Source organism: Gigantopelta aegis, chromosome 10, assembly GCF_016097555.1.
Source record: "Gigantopelta aegis isolate Gae_Host chromosome 10, Gae_host_genome, whole genome shotgun sequence".
Lineage (NCBI taxonomy): Eukaryota > Metazoa > Mollusca > Gastropoda > Neomphalida > Peltospiridae > Gigantopelta > Gigantopelta aegis.
The window spans coordinates 17,332,308-17,353,621 of record NC_054708.1 but is presented as its reverse complement, the minus strand read 5'-3'; the positions used below and the strand labels follow the sequence as shown (position 1 = coordinate 17,353,621).

General features: G+C 38.3%; 1 protein-coding gene across 4 annotated transcripts in view; it reads left to right on the top strand.

Moving 5' to 3' along the window:
- The window catches only part of LOC121383058 (hydroxylysine kinase-like), a 55,487-nt gene extending 35,553 nt beyond the window's left edge, over nt 1-19,934 (top strand). For 2 of the 4 annotated variants that reach the window (XM_041512820.1, XM_041512819.1), the window contains 5 exons: nt 7,922-8,231; nt 11,294-11,410; nt 12,840-12,970; nt 18,023-18,197; nt 18,942-19,934. In XM_041512820.1, the coding sequence (XP_041368754.1) occupies nt 7,946-8,231; nt 11,294-11,410; nt 12,840-12,970; nt 18,023-18,197; nt 18,942-19,396 (1,164 nt within the window). In that variant the 5' untranslated portion in view covers nt 7,922-7,945 and the 3' untranslated portion in view covers nt 19,397-19,934. The other 2 variants (XM_041512822.1, XM_041512821.1) reach the window with 2 other exon arrangements.
- The last annotated feature ends 1,380 nt before the right edge of the window (nt 19,935-21,314 follow it).

Genomic DNA, 21,314 nt, shown 5'->3' with positions numbered 1-21,314 from the left:
AACCCCACCCCCACCCCTCTTCCCGTCCCAGGGTTGGCCACTGGCGATGTCAGAGGTTAAACCTGGGGTGGGCGTGCCTGGACCGTTTGGATAGAGGCACGTTAACAGAGTTCCCGTTCACACGTCTGACTGATAAATTAACGACGGACCCACTCATATCGTGTTCCTGTTTTAGGTAAGCCAATATAACTATTTATACATGATTTTGATTATGTTGATATATCGTGTGCTTCAATGCTATGTTCTTATGTTAACATATATTTGAAACCAATATTACATATTTATTTGAAACCAAATAGGGCCTAGCCTGGTATGAAATAGGCCTACGTTACATAAATAACCTGCATTGATAAAATGTTAACGATAATGAAACATATTTATGTAGATGACGTCGCCTTTGAATATACAGCATTTATCCTATAACTTATATCCATGTCATAAACGCATTTGATAAATATAGAATACTATACTTGTTTTCGCTAGATAAATATTTTACGAAACGAGTGAACTTCCCAAACGTATCTGACCGAACGAAAGTGAGGTCAGATACGTTTGGGAAGTTCGCGAGTGTGGTATTTTATTTATTATCCTCCTTTAAATCACGCAAATTATGAAAAATTATTCAATCAATCAATCAATTTTTTATTTCAAGACCAGATGTCGATTTGTATAACTAGCAGTTGCACGACTACGTGCCGCCACATTGAGAAATAGTTTGTTGTACTTCCGCTACTTCTCAGTGATGTTTTCAGGGGAGTGGTGTAGACGTACTTGCCCATAAATTTACATCGGATTTCTTTTTTTAATTTAAAGAAAGCTGTAAGATACATGCATAAATATATCTTTATTTTCATATTGGGTGAAAAATGGGTAAAACTAATGCATAATTCCATATTTTAACAAAACGCCCCCAAGAAACAAATGTTCCCGTTACGCCACTGGTTATGCTAATAATGATGAATTCACAAATCACAACTGACAATAACAACCAATGAGAGAATAACAAGTGTTTTTGCAGTTAAAAACGTGTAGCTTGCAAAAGCAGCTGAGTTCACGGGAAACTTTAAGGTCGACGACAGTCACTTTTCGCGCCCTTGTTTTAGCTTTGTACACAATAAATATAACATATCTTACCGTAATTTCACTTGAATCCATATTTCGTAAAAGGTACAATTTTTTTAATCTCAGAATTTCCTTCAAAGACATTCAGGTACATCAGTAATGTAAAAAAAAAAAAAAAAAAAAAAAAAAAAAAAAAAAAAAAAAAATCAATAGGAATTTTGCATTGGATTTTTTCCAGCATTCTTAAAGGAAGGGACAATTAAGGCATTTGGCCTGGTATGCATATTCAACGATATATAATGCACATTATTGCTTAATATCAACAAGTATAATCATAAAGTTAATTAATAAAACGGTTAAATGTGACGGCTATTATATATAACGGGCGCAGCCATTTTGTACCATCTCACTGAGTACGCCCTCTTGCGAGCTGGTGGTTACGTAATAATAAACGCGTAACGTCAGGAATGAGCCTTAGAACTAGAGAAACACAATCTACCTGGTTTTTGCGGGATGATAATAGTCATACATTGCAATGTTCTGTAATAATACACATCCCAGTAAGCCAGCAATAAGCACTATATATATCTTATTTTTCAATACAAAATAAAATACCATTGTCAAAGTGGCTACACAACAAGTCGAAATGTTTTGTCCATGCATTAACCTACGTACTAAAATGATACACGGAGTGTTTTCTTAGTTAATTGGTCTATGCTGTTAGTTGCTTCTACCTGTGATTCCCGATTGGCAGGTGTGTACTTGATTGGTAACCAGACGAGCCAATTAATTGACGCTGTCTAGACACAAAAATACATACCGGTATTGTGGAATATGACCTGTCGCCCCTAAAATGGTAATGGACATGGTTTATTACTGTAAATAGTTCTGTAAAACTATTGATTAAGTAGACTGTTCCATCTAAAACCACAGAACTGACCAATTACGTAGTCCCAAAGAAAAGAAAATTATCACTTGGGTATCGTGGGTTGTAGTTTTTGCTCCAACGTAGCATATCAATAGGCCTAATAGTGTATATTTTTCCTTTGGATTATTTAACAGAGAAAAATACTATAACCCCATTTTGTTCCGTTAATGCAACTTGAAATATATTTAGTTAAATAGTTTATTATATTATTACGTCATTTATGCTGTTTTACAAGTCAGGTTGATCAAAGAGAAGCGCCTTGTCGAAAATTAGTGCTTTTGTTTACACTGTACATACATGAGATAGTCAGGAGCTGACGTCACTTCGCCCCAAGCTATACCACCGGACGTCACAAAAACGAAACAAAATGGCTGCCCCCAGTTAGCAGGAATAATCATGTTTTTTTAAAAATTAACTCTGAAATTACGCGTTTTTCATTTGCTAAAGTGTCAGTATGTGTTGGTGGTCCGGGTATGCATCTTTCCAACACATAAGGCTCTTGTTTGGGTTGACCCTACCTTTAAAACGGAAATGTCATGTACCCAATTTATGGTTATTGTAAGGAGGTGCAAAGTGACATCATTGGAATTCTGACGTCATTCAGATTCAAAATTAGCTATATTATTACAATGCTTCGCCACATTAAAATAAAAACTGGTCTAGTAACCTTGACCCCTGTTAAATTTCTACAACAAGCAGACAACGCTGTTTACAGGTCGGTATTTTTTTTTCTTCATAATTCTACACAAAATATTAAGTTTAAGTTTTAAAAGATAAAAAGTACCTTTTGTCAAATATATCATATGAAAAATTTACGTGGATATGTTTCATTTATTGTGTACGAAGCCAAAACAAGGGTCCAAAAAGTGACTGTTGCCGACCTTAATAATGATGAATTCACAAATCACAATTGACAATAACAATTTGTTGACCAAAAATCCACATAATAAATAAAATAAATATGTTTAATTATTGTTCTGTTCATTATTTTATTTTTTATTTAAAAATATTTCTCGCGCGGTCCAGTTTACATCAACTTTTAATGAATGACATTGCTGAATCGGTGAATGACATTTGTAGTAAAGTTGTGGGATGTTACTGACTTTACATTAATTATGAATGAAAAAAAATAGTCCCGTTATGCTAATTAGGTCATTGTCCAACCAATCGAAACTGACTCTGTTCTCTGTTGACAAATCAAAATACGGTTTGTAATACGCACCACCAGGTGCGTACGAAATTTGTACGACACCGCTATATCTTCACCAGGAGGGTAATAAACAGAGGATAATAAACGAGTTACCAGTTATTATCAAATTTATGTCCCGAGTGAAATAATTTTCAGTTGTTACGAGCTTTAGAGAGTGACAAATGAAAATTATTTCACGAGGGACATAAATTTGATAATAACTGGAACCGAGTTTGTTATTCTATTTATTACCTCAGCTATTTTTTTTCTTCTAAAAACCTTTATTTTCCACGCACACATGCACGAAGGCCAACCTGTATAGAAATGATGTAAACCACTAAATACACACTGTTCTGAGAATTACTATAACGTTGTAATTTAATCACGTTAATAGATAATAATAAAAAACACACAAGTTCTCTTTATTCTGCTTCAAAATCTATAATGAATTGCATTAAAATTACATTTTGTTATTAATTTAACACCAAAAACAGAGACCCGTAAAGGCAAACTCTTTAAACTACATGACGTCATTTTGGGTTTGTCAAACCAATGCAGAATATTTCTCACTGAGAAAATATGGGAAATATTTTCCCTGTTATGAGTGACCGCTGGGGTAATAATTTAGTTTATCACCCCAGCGGTCATTCATAACAGGGAAAATATTTTCTCAGTGAGAAATATTCTGCATTGGTCTAACGAACAATGCTATTGGACAATTTGACGCTTAAAAACCAATGACCTTGTTGGTACTAAATATGACGTCATCACGATTTGGTAAACACAAAATGACGTCATGTAGTTTAAAGAGTGTGCGTTTACTGCTCTCTGTTTTTGGTGTTAAATTTATAACAAAATGTCATTTTAATGCATTTCCTTATAGATTTTTTGGCGGCGACTTTAGTACTGTGATTTACTAAAAATTTAATTAAAATGTTATTTTAAAAGTGTTATAGGATAAATAGAATTCGCTACTCGTGTTTTGTAATATGTAAAATATCAACCTCGTCTAGTAAATCAGTATTTGTCTCAACACACTCGGTTGATATTTTCCATATTAAAAAACACTCGTGACGAATCCTATATTTACACGCATTTGAATAATGACACAAACATTAAATAATGCATTTAACACCTTTCTGTAAAACTTTCCAGTTAAGTCTAGACACACATGCGAAGTAGTTCTCGCATATATATCATTATAATTGTTTACAGTTTGTTTATATATTATTGTAATTATTTGTAGTCTTAAGTTGCTTTATAATGTATATGTAACTGTTTCATGAAACACACACATCTGACTGAGAAATAAACGACGGATCATGTTCCTGTTTTAGGTCATCTCCTATTTGCTCATCTCCTGTTTGCTCATCTCCTGTTTGCTCCCTAGCTACACCCCCCCCCCCCTCCCCCGAATTAGCTCCAAAGCAAAGAAAAAGAATAACCTCGAAAATCGTAAACAAATCAAAACAATAGCCTACGGTTATAATAATTAGGCCCAGCGAAATATTAAGAAAAAAATTGGGACATTAGACATGACCATTGTTCTGTGTTATTTATGATTACATATAAGAACCAAATTCCCCAAAACACTAAGGTAAATAAAGAATAGGCTTAGATTTTAAAATCGATGTTTATGTTGATTTTTGTAATACGCATCTGGGCGGGTTTGACTTGGTTCATGAAAATAAAATATTTCAAGTAAGGAACTGTATTAAAGTATTTTATAGAAATATTTCAAGTAAGGAACTGTATTAAAGTATTTTACAGAAATATTTCTCTACTTATTTTTGAGTGCGAAATACTTTATATAAGTTACAAATAGAAATTAGATAGAAATAATCCAGCAAACACAAAATGCCTTAAATATAAAATAATATTCCATAGGCCTACTGATTGAAATGAGTTCAATCCAGAAAGCTACACCCATCCAGGGCCGTACCCTCCGGGGGGGGGGGGGGGGGGGGGGGGGACAGTTGCCCCCCTGAGAATATCACTTTTAGTTTTTTTACTCCAAAAAATAGCATACACAATATGAACAGAGCAGGGATAGACGTTTACAGTTTAAAGTCTGTTTTTATTTAACGACATCACTGACGTAGTCAGGATTTTATATGGGGTGGACCAATATTGGTGTGTGTGTGGGGGGGGGGGGAGTCATCGCCCCAGTGCCCCCCCCCTCCCCCACGCTACTGATTCTGATTCACAGGGCTCGACCTTAGCGGTAGCCCGGGGTGTTTCTCACTCAGACTACCAGTTGTGTAACCCCGATAGTCCGCCGGGCTACCAACTGTTTGGCATGTCCCGTCACTCCTCAGTCAACAACACGTTTAATTCATCGGTGTGTCGAATTCCACCTTTTATGCGTGCGTTCTCTGCTGCCACGAGTTGCTGTAACTGTTAATTGCTCCCATAGTCTGACCCACAGGTGGCGATTGCGCAATATGATTTAGTGAAATGAAGGAGTATATTTGCCAGTGGTAGGATTTTTTTTTTTTTTTTTTTTTTTTTTTTTTTTTTTTAACATAGCAGACTAATACACATAATTTGATGTAATTCAGTGGTCATATATACAGGGTTAGTACAAGTCATGGGATTTTCATTTGGGTCATGGGTTATCTATTCGTAGTCATTTATGTCAACAACACGGCCCGTTGTTTTGACGCCTACTTATCACTAATGCCTTGTATGATCAAGATTATTTGCCGCCAGCCGAAGTCTAAACTAAACCATAACTCAATCGCGGTTTATTTCCTTCTAGGCTACCTTTAGCAAATTGTCAGATTATTGTTCACTGAATTCACCACTAGAGCACATTGATTTATTAATCATCGGCTATGGGATGACAAACATTTGGTAATTATGACATATGATATAATCTTAGAGAGGAAACACGCTACATTTTTCCATTAGTAGCAACAGATTTTTTTATATGCACCATCCCACAGACATAACAGCACATACCACGGCCTTTGATATACCAGTCGTGATGCACTGGCGTGAACGAGAAATAGCCCAATGGGCCCACCGACGGGGATCGATCCCAGACTGACCCCACATCTGGAGCAATCGCATTACCACTGCATGGGCTACGTTATGCCCCTGTCAGGTACAGAAAGAAAGAAAGAAAGAAATGTGTTATTTAACGACGCACTCAACACATTTTATTTACGGTTATATGGCGTCAGACATATGGTTAAGGACCACACAGATTTTGAGAGGAAACCCGCTGTCGCCACTACATGGGCTACTCTTTCCGATTAGCAGCAAGGGATCTTTTATTTGTGCTTCCCACAGGCAGGATAGCACAAACCATGGCCTTTGTTGAACCAGTTATGGATCACTGGTCGGTGCAAGTGGTTTACACCTACCCATTGAGCCTTGCGGAGCCTGTCAGGTACAGAGGACACTCGAACTATTTGACTTGCTGGGTCAGAAAGGCAAATCGCGATCGTACCCAGCAATGAGACTATTACATTTTTTAGTTGAAAGGCCTATTTATATAGACTAATAAGCTATTTTTCTGTTTGTCAAATGTCAATGGGGTCCGTACAATCACTACACAAATTACAGGACTTAGAGAGTGACATTTCCTGACTGAAAATTCCATTGACATTTGTGATTCCTCGCTTTCAATCCGCTCTTGTAAACATAGATGTATGCGAACAGGAAGGCTATATATACACGCGGAAAAAAGTCCTGCGCACTAAATAACTGCAAAGTTTATAAATGGTTTTAATTTGACAAAGGTGACATCAACATAATTGTGCAAAATGTGTCATAATGTTTACGACTGTCCAAAAATAATTCCTTGAAAGCGATTTGATTTTCCATTTCATTACCGTTAAATATAATACACTGTGCAATACATGCACAGGAACTTTTTTCCATGAGTATATATATCGACCTGTTACCATATTATTTTGTTAACTGCAAACTTAAACATTTCATCAATGTGTTATATAACAAAAGATCAGAGTGAAAGGATTTATTAAAAATTACTCCTGTGATGCAGAAGCCCTTGCCGAAGTGATGATAGCCGGGTACCTCGCCCCTGGTTTCATTGAAAACTGGTCTGGTAGACGTAACGCTTCCCGCTGAGGCCAATTGTTTGACTGGTATCACGCTTCATCGAAAAAGCACCGTGACACTAGCTGTACTTGAAAGACTTTTAGCGATAGCTGCTGGCTGTACACACAACATGACAGGTATGGCAAAGAAAGGATTGCTTGGCTAGTGTCGCGATTCTCCGATCCATCTATAACTCGTTCCGCCTAAATTATTATAATCCAAAGGTTGTAATAACCAACTGCGCAAACGCGGCAGTTGTTGGTACTTTTCTGTGGTTTTCCATTTGATATTTGATGTATCACCAGTTCGAGGGAAATGTAGCTAATATAACACAGACGGGACCGATAATTTAGTTCATACTTGATATCGAACTAGCTCGTTCTTTTATTCAGTGTACAAAAAGAGCATATTGCAAGACAGGCTAAATTGCCTTAAATTAGGTGTCACCAAGAATATTGGAAATCGGTTCGTTTTCAGAATAAGCTAGTGCATTTTATGGCTTCTATTTAGCTTTTTTCAAAGTGAAGAACATTAACGAAAAAAATAAGAGTCAAAAGGGGTTTGTTTGCTTCCCCGGAACTTCTACTTGACGCAGTTTATTGTTGTCCTAAAATATCTATGTTACATCTCATTGTTAAAATAGTTCTGTCACGTCCATCTATTTATATTAGATTTTGATAACCAGAGACAGAAGAATGGCCGAGACGAAACCCGATCAGAATGGTGCGCCCAACGTCATTATTCAGAATCCTGGACAGAGCGTCAAGCCGGTTGTTCCAGACGAGGAGGTGGATCGCCTCGTTAAACGACTGTACGGCCTCGTCGTGACGACATTCTCACCGCTCAACAGCTACGACGACATCAACTTCTACATCGAGGTGGACCAGAACGATCACTGGAACCCACACCTGAAACACGTCGACAGCGGCTACGTACTGAAGATATTCAACAGAATGGACTCGCAGCGACCACGTCTCATTGGTTCGTATCTGTTGTCTTGAAATTAGCTCGAGCTGTCTTATAATATTCTAGTTTTTAAACACTACGATATATATATATATATATATATATATATATACAGTAGAATCTCGTTGGCTCGACCTCGGAAGGGTCGAAGACACCGAAACGCTCGAACCAAAAATGAAGTCCCGAGTTTTGTGTTCGGTAAACCCTTATATTAACTGCTGAAGGGTCGAACACGTCCAGAGTCGACTATAAGCCTTCGCTCGAACTAAATTGTCGGTCCCATCTATGTTAATAGCTATATGTTCCTCGAACTGGTGATCCATCAAATATCAATTAGGCCAACAACAACAAAAAAAGAGTTGGTGATCGTCCTTTTGATAACACAAATCAGGGTGAGGGGGGGGGGGGGGGGGGTGTTTTTTTTCTATGTGAAAAACTTTATAAAACCCTGGAGACCACGAGTAGCAGTCAACAGCGCATGCGCCTGGATGTTGTAGCTCCTTCACTGGCCGCCAGATGGACCTGGTGATGGTTTAACCTGTTACGGTGCTTACGGAAGTTGAATTGCTGCTATCACGACGCATTTTTAACAGTTTTTAACAAAATAAAAAATAAAATAATTTCAGGGGCGGGAGTATTTTTCAGGTACGGGCAGGGACTATCACCAACTCTTTTTTATTTGGCCTTATGGTAAACCACCAAACAGGACTAACAATTGCTGCGCTTGCGCAGTTGGTTATTATAACCTTCGAATTAATTATTTAGGCGGAACGAACTATAGAAAGAAAGAAAGAAATGTTTTATTTAACGACGTAGACATAGATGAATCGGTGAATCGCAACACTAGCCATGCAATCCTTTCGTCACAACACTTGTCATGTTGGTTGCTAAGCGACTGTCGGTAATGATCTTTCAAGTGTTAGTGTTACAGCAACTGTTAGATGAACCATGATACCAATCAAACAATTAGTGCACAAACGGGCCTCAGCATAAAGCGTTACTTTGAAAACGACTATATTTCTGGAAAGTGGACAGTGCTACGTTTTTTATTGTTGAAATATTCAAATTGTTTAGTAATAAATTCATGTAAATACAGATTAAGAATTTGCCATTTATTTATTTGATTTCAGTGCATTTACACGTATTACACAATTTGTATCTAATTCAACTTTCCAACTGATGTTACGGAAGTGTCCGATGTTGACCTAATGGCTCGGTCGAACTACCCGATGGGTCGAACACTTTTTCGAGCACCGACGGGGTTCGAGCCAACGGGATTCAACTATATATATATATATATATATATATATATATATATATATATATATATATATATATATATTTCACTATTAGAGAAGTTTTTGGTCATTAAAATGTGACATTACTTAATAGTTTATTGTTTATGTTATCTATTTTTCATATTTTTAAAATGAATGAATGTTTAACGACACCCCAGCACGAAAAATACATCAGCTATTTATTTTTTAAAATGCGCGTACCTCTTAGAAGTAACGGTTATATAGAAACCAGTGGCGGATCCAGAAAATCCATGGGGGGGGGGGGGGGGGGGGGGGGGTCCCAATGAAATGAGGCGGAATGCCAAGGGAACTTTAGGGAGGTTTGGAGGGGTATGGAAATTAATATATAATAAAATTATAACTGTCGCAAAATTAGGGGGGGGGGGGCGAGCCCCTGGGCCCCCTAGATCCGCCTCTAGAGACGGGGTCTAAGCGTATTTGCCCATTTCAACGTCACATACTCTTCGTTTCACTTCACTGTAACCTGATCCAAATGTTTTACAAATTTGTAGATCAACCAAACTTAGTGTCAATCAAATTTGCGACTTTAATAACACCCATTGCCCCATATTTTATGTAGTGTCCTGTCTATGGAAAATTTAATTTAGTTACGAGTATCTGGTGCAGAGTGAATACTATTGCACGTCTCTCTGTGTTGGCACCTGTCAGTCTAATGGCAGGTATACTAGTCAGAGTATTTTTAAAACTTATTTTCACTGGGAAATTTCTGATTACTCCAAGATTTTTCAAAGAAAGAAATGTTTTATTTAACGACGCTCTCAACACATTTTTTATTTACGGTTATATGGCGTCAGACATAATAGTTAAGGACCACACAGATTTTGAGAGGAAACCCGCTGTCGCCACTACATGGGCTACTCTTTCCGATTAGCAGCAAGGGATCTTTTATTTGCGCTTCCCACAGGCAGGATAGCACAAACCATGGCCTTTGTTGAACCAGTTATGGATCACTGGTCGGTGCAAGTGGTTTACACCTACCCATTGAGTCATGCGGAGCACTCACTCAGGGTTTGGAGTCGGTATCTGGATTAAAAATCCCATGCCTCGACTGGGATCCGAACCCAGTACTTACCAGCCTGTAGACTGATGGCCTAACCATGACGCCACCGAGGGCTGTCTCCAAGATTTTTCAAAATGATTTTAATGAGGGTAACAAAACTAACACAGAAGCTTGTTTTTACTATAACCCCCCCCCCCCCCCCCCCCCCCAAAAAAAAAAAAAAAAAAAACACTAACAAAAAACAACAACAAAAAAACCCCGATGGGAGCAAAACGGATATTGAGGGAATTTTTTTAGAAAACATTGGATGATTAGTTCTGTAAACTATGTTATTATTAGGAAGATTAAATACAATGGATCAACAAGAGACTGACGTCAGCGTGTTGGCACGACATGGGACATAGATTTTTTTTTTTTCCACTGACGCAGACTAAGGAAATGTTTTACTTAACGACGCACTCAACACATTTTAATTTACGGTTATATGGCGTCGGACATATGGTTAAGGACCACACAGATATTGAGGGAGGAAACCCGCTGTCGCCACTTCTTGGGCTACTCTTTTCTGATGCAAACTAAGTTAAGTAAAACATGAATCAGCTTTATCTGACATTACATTTTTGGTTTCTGTCACTATTTAAAAGACATTCGACCCGGATACCACTGAAGGGTAATGCCCACATTAAACAGTATAGAGGAGTACAGGTTTTGTTTTGGCCACTCAATATCTTACACGCAGCTTTCTTTTTCTGTTGCAGACGCCCAACATGCTTTCATGGAACATTTGAAGAAAAACGGGATAAGCGTGCAAGAGCCAATAAAAAATCTCCAAGGCAACCACTTTTCAATCGAAAAAATACCTGTAAACGGTAAAGGTACGTTCATATATATATATATATATATATACTCTGTCAAAAAGGAAACGCATAGGCGAAATATTCATGGAATTATCTTTTTAATACAGTGACGTAATTTCGTTATTTATGGTCGTGTCACAGTCAAATTTGACATGAGTATCTGACAATGTTCTTGCTATGGACTGACGGCAGTGGAGGCGTTTTTGTCACCAAAAAGCGTCGCTGAAATCAGTACCTTGTGTGGCCACCAGCAGTAGCAATCACTACGCGACATCTCCTTAGCATAGACTGAATGAGTCTCTGAATCCGGGCACGTAGAATCCTAGCCCATTCTTGCTGCAGTGAATGTGACAGCTGCGGAAGCGTCTGAGGCTCCGGGTCACGCTGGCGTACACGTCTGTCTGGCGATCTCGATGGCCATGGCAGCACATTAATGTTATTCTGTAGGAAATCCATTGTTACACGTGCCGTATGCGGCCTGGCATTGTCCTGCTGAAAGAGTTCTCTCTGTCGATCCAAAATGGGAAGCATGTGACGGCGAAGAATTGTATCCCGTTAGCGTACAGCTGTCAGGTTGCCTTTTACGAACACAAGTTCACTTCTGCCGGTGTATGAGATGGCTCCTCATATCATGACACTCTCTCCACCGAATCTGTCAACTTGGGCGACGCAGTTGTTGGCAAAACGTTCATTGCGGCGTCTGTAAACACATTGTCGTCCATCACGTCGCTGTAGAAGGAAACGTGTCTCGTCGCTGAACCATACTCGCCGCCAGTTTCCCAAGTTCCACCCCTTTATATTCGTGCACCAGCGAACACATAGATGTCGATGTTAACGTCGCAGGACGGGGCCAACATACGGTCTCCTAGCCCGTAAACCAGCTTCTCGAAGTCGGTTCCGAATGGTTTGTGCAGACACCCTTCTCAAAGCATACCTAGGATATTTTGTTGGGGGTGGGGTGGGGGGTTGGGGGTAACTGAGTACTTAATAGTCTAAAACTCCTTAAACGGTTAAGAAGAGAATTGTCTTTAAGTTTCTATAATTTTTTCCGGCCCTGATTATTAAATATAATATTAAAATATTTTCAACTATATGTCAATACAATTTACAACCATATAATTTCATTTACTTGTTGAAATTGGAAAATCTATAGAGCATGACCAACAGTCCAAACACGTGTCATCATTTGTGTTTTCGCATGCATGTTTTGCGACCACTGAAAAAATAAAAATAAAAATAAAACAGACGAATACGAAAAACACCACGGATTTAGCCGAGTATAGAATTTTCTATGCTTTATAAATTTTTTAGCCAACGATTTTTGTGAAAACTACCGTTTACTCCTTATGACAGAACATTACACTTTTACTAAATATTTTAATATAGCTATAAATCAGTGAGCTACTAATTTGTCGTTCTACGTGTTTTTGCTTTTGTTATACTTCAGGTGATTGTTACAGCCACTGGGTTGAAATTCGTACCTACCTCCCTGGCACGATTATCGCGAATGTACCGTACACTCCAAAGCTGCTTACCAATGCTGGTGCATTCATGGCTCGTATGCGATTGGCTACCGAGGTAAGCAATCACAGATTTGTTTGTATTTTTTCATTTGTCCAACTCCCCCGCCTGTTACCGGCTATGGTCGGACTGCTGGTGCTCTCTTGCACCTGCCAGTGCAGGCGGTCCCTCCTCCATCCACCCCAACCCTTTCCTGTCCTGGACGGAGGAGCCGACCGAGGCCGGCACCTGTACCCATGACAGGCGTACGTTAAAACAGCTTGCTCAGAATGTGCACGTTAAGCCCTATGACCTGACCTGACCTGACCTGACCTCACTTGTCCAATGCTGTTGCAGCCATTTTCAAGTGCTGATACACTGGGATATATAGAGAATAACTGGTTACTGGGATAATATATATATAATAACCTGTTACTATATTAAGATATCGGGTTTATTCGCCATTCGACCCGAGTAGAATAAAGCCGATATATTAAGACGGTAACCTGTTATTTTATTTATTCTGCAATCAATATAAAACGAAAAATTTATGAAATAAAGTAAAGTTTGTTTTATTTAACGACGCCACTAGAGCACATTGAAATTTATGAAATAAACCGTTTTATGCTATAACTTACCTATAATATCCATGTCATAAACATTACGTTTTGCTGTCAATAGGTTATTTGTTTATAGCCAATAAGACTTGTATACCTGAGCGTAACGTTTTGATGAGATTTAGTTGGAAGTGCGTCATATTTTCTGTGAGGCGATTTTTGAACTTTGATTTACTAAATATCCAATTAAAAGGTTATCTTAGAAGTGTTATCGGATAAATAAAATTCGCAACTTGTGTTTTTTAATATGTAAAATATCAACCTCGTTTTATTTTAGAAGTGTTATAGGATAAATAAAATTCGCAACTTGTGTTTTTTAATATGTAAAATATCAACCTCGTTTTATCTTAGAAGTGTTATCGGATAAATAAAATTCGCAACTTGTGTTTTTTAATATGTAAAATATCAACCTCGTTTTATTTTAGAAGTGTTATAGGATAAATAAAATTCGCAACTTGTGTTTTTTAATATGTAAAATATCAACCTCGTTTTATTTTAGAAGTGTTATAGGATAAATAAAATTCGCAACTTGTGTTTTTTAATATGTAAAATATCAACCTCGTTTTATTTTAGAAGTGTTATCGGATAAATAAAATTCGCAACTTGTGTTTTTTAATATGTAAAATTTCAACATTGTTTTGTTAATCGGTATTTGTCTCAGCAGAAGGGCGGGACGTAGCCCAGTGGTAAGGCGCTCGCTCGATGCGCGGTCGGCGTAGGATCGATCCCCGTCAGTGGGCCCACTGGGCTATTTCTCGTTCCAGCCAGTGCACCACAAAGGCCGTGGTATGTAAAAGATCCTTTGCTGCTAATCGGTCTGACGCCATATAACCGTAAATATAATGTGTTGAGTGCGTCAATAAATAAAACACTATTTTCTTCCTTTGTCTCGACAAATACCGATTAACATAGACTCGGTTGATATTAATTTTCCATATTAAAAACTCCCACCCGTGAAGACTTCACTATTTATGTCACAACTTTGCCGTTTTTCATCACCCTTGGTGAACGTACTGGGTTAATTCAAAGCCATACATCCAATGCAGTTGAATACCTAGCGGGGTGATGGGGATTGGCAAGGGTTAGTCCCACTCCCCGAAAACTACCCTCTTTAAATTGAAAGTGCCTGTTTGTGTCTTGCTAGAAAAGATCCTATATTCCTCTGCCCTGATGGTTGTTTTTACTTCTTCACCTAGTTATTTGCAGCAAGGTATGCCCATGCTATAGTAAGCATTATTCCGCATCTCAATAAATTGAATGCATATAAATATCCCTTGTTACTCGTCAGTAAAGGTAGTACTAAACCAAATATCATCCGGTTGGATCAAAGTTCGAGGTGCACAAGTTCTGCCCTTGGTAATACATGACAGTGTTTGTTGTGAAAAGAGTTAGTTTCATTTGGGCAATAAATTCATGTTTGCTTGATATATTGCATACTAGTGTTTTTTTGGACCACATACGTTAACATTGTCGCCTATGGAATTTTATTTGTATTTGGTAAAGTACAACCTACAGTATTGGTTATATAGTGGTAGAATGTGTTTTTTTCTAGAATAAAGCAGACCAGTGTTCGTAAACATCAATTTAATATCCACAGACTAAAATGGTGCATTATGTAGACCAGTTATGCATGTTAAAAGGGCCACACTGACTGATGTAGTCATCCCTGGGCAACCCAAAAAGCAATTGCTGCCCATCCGGATGTGTGGCTTTGATCCCCCATTGACAATTTCAAATTGACAATAAGTGGCATTTATTCAAAGTAACAGCGCCAAGGATAAAGATATTATCCCTGGCTTCAGTAAGGTCCCACGACTACATAATAACCAATGACAGCAATTTTAGGTCGGGGTTACCCATCGCCAGCACCCCCCCCCCCCCCCCCCCCCCAATTTTTGTAAAAGTGGCATTTATTCAAACTAACAGCGCCAAGGCTAAAAACATTATCCATGGATTCGGTGAGGTCACAGGACTACATAATAACCAACGACAGCAATTTTATGTTGGGTTTACACACAGACAGTAAGGTGAAACACCACAATGTTTTAATGTATACAACTTTTGTTGAACACGCCACAGACATGTACACTATAACGAAGTTATAATATAGTTGGTTATGCTTGATCAGCTTTCATCCACAATTGATCTTTATCAACTTTGACAGTTGCTGCTTGTATCTGGCATCACTGATGTCGGTGGTTTTGAATCCATAGACTAAACAGATGAATGACGTCATTACCGCCATATCAACTTCGTCAGTTGCCAACGATTTAAGAGATACCACATACTGGTCATCTGCTTCTAATCGTTCAAAAGGCTTCACAATGCATTTCCTGAAAAGACAGGATGTGAAGTCACACCCCGTCAGAGCATGTAGACCAATCAACGCCGTAGTTAGTCCAGTTTTCTTGTATGCTCGTCACATCTATATATCTCCTGTTGTTACGAGTACATCAGTGTCAGTGGACCTTATCAAAACGTTACCAGATGACACACTTTTGACATGGAAGGCTATCAAGGTGTCAGCCTCTCCATGCTGACCTTGAATGTGAGGTGGTTCTTCAGTTTGTAGCAGATCATCCTCGCTCTTCAGCTGGATGCATTAACCACCATGTGAGGTAAAAATGATTTTCTCACCAATGGCATAAGGAAATGGGCAAATTCCTCTTTGAAGGCGCCATTCTTTAGCAGTTCAGTCCCACTCTGGCGCTGTGCCTGTTCAGGCCCAGTGATGGCGAATGCTTGATTGCCAGCTGCTTCACGCAGTCGCTGTCGTCTTTCACAGTCTTTGATAGATGGTATTTGTCGAGGACAAGGTGAATTTCTCCAACACAGCAAGTCAACATATGCCACAATGACACGAGATCTATTAGTGAAGGTATGCTGCAGCGGGGGTGAACAAATTCACCTTGTCCTCGACAAATACCAATCAGCATGAAGAGGCTGACACCTTGATAACCTTCCATGTCAAAAGTGTGCCATCTGGTAACCTTTTGATAAGGTCCATTGACACTGATGTACTCGTCCTTCTTCTTGGGCTTGCTGGACGGTCAAAAGGCGTCTGTGTGATCTTAGATTATGGATCAGGCAACAGCAGGAGATTCATAGATGTGACGAGCATAGCAGCCCATCTTAAGAAGAAGAAAATTGAACTAACCACGGCGTTGATTGGTCTACATGCTTGCACGCGATGCGACTTCACATCCTGTCTTTTCAGGAAATGCACGGCGAAGCCTTTTGAGCGATTAGAAGCAGATGGCCAGTATGTAGCAGCTCTTAAATCGTTGGCAACTGACGAAGTTGATGTGGCGGAAATGTCAAGCAGCAGCTGTCAAAGTTGATAAAGATCAGTTGTGCCTCGCTACCCCCTTGCAACTAGACCCTGATGAACCGTATCAAAAGAGCCCAGTTTGTGGCGAAGATGTGGATGACAGCTGATCAAGCACAACCAACTCGTGAGAATCCAACTGGTTATGGATGGACACAAAATGGCGCCTGCTTGGAACGAAGTTCAGTCCAAGAATCCCTGACGACAAGTGAACAAGAGACATCAGAAGAGATCAGACAACATGTGGAGTGATGACAACGATGAGAACAGTGATAGAGAGGACGAATAGGACGCCACCAAAGTAACATTGATGCAGATGCTGGGAGAAGCTTGATGATGTGCTTTTTACTCAACAATGTTTGGTGTTTGGTGGCCATGTAGCTTCGTCACAACATCAGGTGCTGCCTCGTATGAGTGGCCTCTAACGCGGTCTATGTTCAAGGCCATAAAATGCCTCCTTTTTATAGGACCTGAGCCTAGCGCCGCCCATTAGTGTCGTGGTGACGTTCTCGTTCTCTGTGTATACAGGCCATAATATTTAAAGTCTGAGTATTGGTGTGAGCCTGGCGCCGCCATCTTTCCAAACAATAAAAATGTCCAACATGTTGAGGAGTCACTCCGAGAGACTAGCTGCCACCATACCTACAACCCGTGTTTAACCTCATGTATAGTCTACATGTAGAGTCGATATATTGCTATTGTTTGCTCATTATATGTTAGTCAGCACTATTTCTACTGATGTTTGTTCATGATAATTATGTAACGGTATTATTCATAAACAGAAAAAAATCCACACACCCGGGTCAGGAGCAATTGCTTTTTGGGTTGTCCAGGGATGACTACATCAGTCAGTGAGGTTTAACATGCATAACTGGTTTGGGCTCCCAATCTAATGGTGTCATTAGACCGCTGAAGGAACATACCAATGTGCCCTTTTAAAGCCAGGTGGCTTTTATTGCAGGTCCCACTACAAGCTGGTGGAAAGGGGTTGAATGTGACTCTATGTTAGGAGGTCTGGGCCCGTGCTTATAACATTTTTAGTGTCGTTAATATGTCAGACTCTATTGGAGTCTAGAGTCCATACTCTAAACGTTTTATAAGCACTATGTCTGGTTTTGTCAAAACGTCATTTGACTCTTCATTGTTTAGAAAATATATATACTAGTACACGATCCTTGATTGTAGAGTTTTGAACATCCGTTCTACCGAGGGTACTATAATCTGTGGAGTCTTTCGTACGTACCGAAGATACGAGACTATCTGTTCTGTGTGGATAGCAGTGAAAACAAGGAGCTGATCGAAAATGTCCTTGATGCATACGACAGTGAAGTAGTGCCCCAGTACAGCAGTCTGCCTAAGGGTAGGTATTTACCCTCCTTTCAGAGTGATTCAGTTAGGATACACAGTTTGATTTTGGTTTAAAGGCATACTGTCACGGATTTAAGGACCTTATTTCTCTAAACTTGGATAATAAATAAAAATTACATTAATTGTTGGAAACCAAATCTAGCAATCGCATCACCTTAACTGAACCATGATGGACTTAAATCCATGTCAACCCTTTCGGCAATTTTAGTTTTTGAATTATGGACCATTGCCATAATTCAATTTCTTTTACAAAATATCATTAATAAATGGAGTATGGTGGTTATGAAGATGGTTGAATAAAGTTCATTTAGTGACAAATCAAATTATTTTTGTTCATGTAATACTTTGTTAGACCATTAAATAGGTCAGTGGTCTGTGACAATATGCCTTTAAGGATACCTATAGAGTACACAAATTAATCATTGGATGTCAAACAAATGGTAATTACAAAACTATAAATTTGTTAGAATGTGTAGAATAATTTAACTTTTGTAAAAGTCGTATTTTCTGTGACGTCACAGTTGATATTTGTTTCGCAGTATAATGGATAAAAGCGGTCTTCTCGTCCGTTTCAGTTCAAAACAAACTAAACGGCAACACAAAAAGCATGACCTCTCCCAATTAATGTTTATAATTAACAGTTCCAACAGCAATAAAACTGTTTCAGAAAGAAATCAGCTTAATTGAAGATTCCTAGAATAGATTACCTTCATAAGTCTTCTTGTTTTGAAAACAGGTTGCATCCACGGTGATACGAATGAACAAAACATCTTGGTACAGAAGTCGGATAAGGAAAATCCAAGTTCAGAAGGCGATGACCATTTCGTGAGCGGTATCTTGGACTACACGGACGTCCACGAGAGTTATCTGGTTGTGGACTTGGCCCTGACCATCGCATACTTGATGATGGACGCAGACGACAGTCTCCGATTGGATGTTGGAAGTCACGTGATCAGCGGATACAAGAATCACGTGTCTCTCTCGCGCGCAGAAACTGATGTCCTGCCTATAATGGTGGCTGCACGGCTGTGCCAGTCTTTGGTTCTCGGGCTGCACGCGTACCACGTAAATCCAGAGAATGGCAGCTACGTCCTGACCTCGCAGAAGGCCTGGCCTATCCTACGTCAGTTCTGGAATGATAAAGACACCTTGTTGGCAGAATGGAAGCGAATTGTCAACACAGGCGAATGAGTTTTACTTGTCTAATGTTATCTTATTTAAACATCTTTGTAATTTTTATTAAGAAAAAGGAACATAATATTTGTTTAGCGACATCTTAATTTTTTTTTTAACTAAGGCTATTTTGTGTCTAATATATAGGTAATAACTGGTTACTATTTTAAGATACCGGCTTTATCCTGCAAAGGTTAGAATGGCGAATGCAGCGAAGCTCTGAAATACTCGAGTCGAGCCGGGTTTATGTTACGTGACCTATATGTTTGGTCAGTGACCAAAAATATAGAGATTTATCTGGTCATCATAGCATGCCAATGAATACAGTGATTGTGGGATGCATAGGGAATAACTGGTTACTATCTTAAGATGTCGGCTTTATCCTTGAAAGGTTAGAATGGCGAATGCAGCGAGGCTCTGCCGAGCTGCATTCGCCATTCGACCTGAGCAGGATAAAGTCGATATCTTTTGACAGTAAAAAGTTTTTTCTTTTATCCTGCAATCCTACAGGAATAGTCGGAAAATCATTATTTATTCCATTTTTGTGTACGCAAATCGAGTATCGTCAACCTAGCAAGGTTTTTGCGGTATAGGCCTAACGTCATACAAGATACATGACGCCATTTTTTGTAATACGCTTGCTACATTCTGTCACATTAAAAAAGCGTTTCTAAACTCAAATTCATAAACAAAATTTGTTTAATATACAAGTTTTGTATTGTTATTGCAAAACTAAAATTTATTTGCGTTTACTGTACTAAAACAAATGATTTAAAGAGTATGTTTATTGAAAATCTAGTCTGAAATACTCTAGTCAAGTCGGGCTTATGTCACGTGACCTATATTTTTGGTCAGTGATATAATATAGAGATTTATCTAGTCATCATATAATGCCAATGAATACAGTGATTGTGGGATAAATAGGGTTACTGAATATTAAAAAAGCGTTTCTAAACTCCAATTCATAAACAAATATAAAAGTTTAGTATTGTTATTTGTATTTACTGTACTTAAACAAATGATTTAAAAAGTATGTCTAAAATACTAGAGTCGTGTCAGGAGTGGCGTAGCGTGGGCGGGGCCACCGGGGCGGGGACAAAATTCTGGACTGTATACAGTGTGCTAAGATGTCATTAAACAAACCATTCGTTTATAATGTTATTTCCTATGTTAATAATATTCAAATTTCTTTGTGGAATTAAGCGCCTTTTTGCCGACATATGATATTATATATATGTAAAAACAACAATAACAACCTCACACCTAAAATCAAAGAACAAACAAACAAAAACAAACGGGTTCCTACAAAATCACTTAAGTCAATCCAGGTTACTCCAAAGCACTGCTAAAATGGATTTGGTAAATCCAACTAAAAAGCAACATACGGTAGTCTATAAATATACACAATTTACAACATATAGCAAACGTTTTTTTTTGCTTCAGTTTTCTTTAAAATATTTTTAATTTAAAAGTTTTAATTATTAAATAATATTTAGTGAAATGTCTTAAAATATTTGTAAATAGTCTCGTGTTATGAGTTCAAGCAGTGATATATTAACTGAATTTAAAAAAAAAAATCAGTTATGATGTGTATTTAAAGTAGCATTATTATGATCTATTTTCTATATAAAATTTACTTTTATAAAAGAACAAAAAACAATATGGTAGACATTTCTCAAAGTTTTCCTTATGGAATTTTTTTTTTTAAAAAGAGAAAAAAAAAGAAAAAAGTAATGATCTGCACGGGTCTCTATACCGTGAATTTTCCAAGAAATTGCGAATACACGCAACAACAAAAATCGCCAGCTTTTAGGTATCTCACCACTATTGATTATACATTGGTGACAGTACAAATATAAAGCCAAGCACTGACTAAATTATTAACAGTAGGTGCTATATACTACCTGACATGAAGAGAACAGCCTCTGTGACAGGA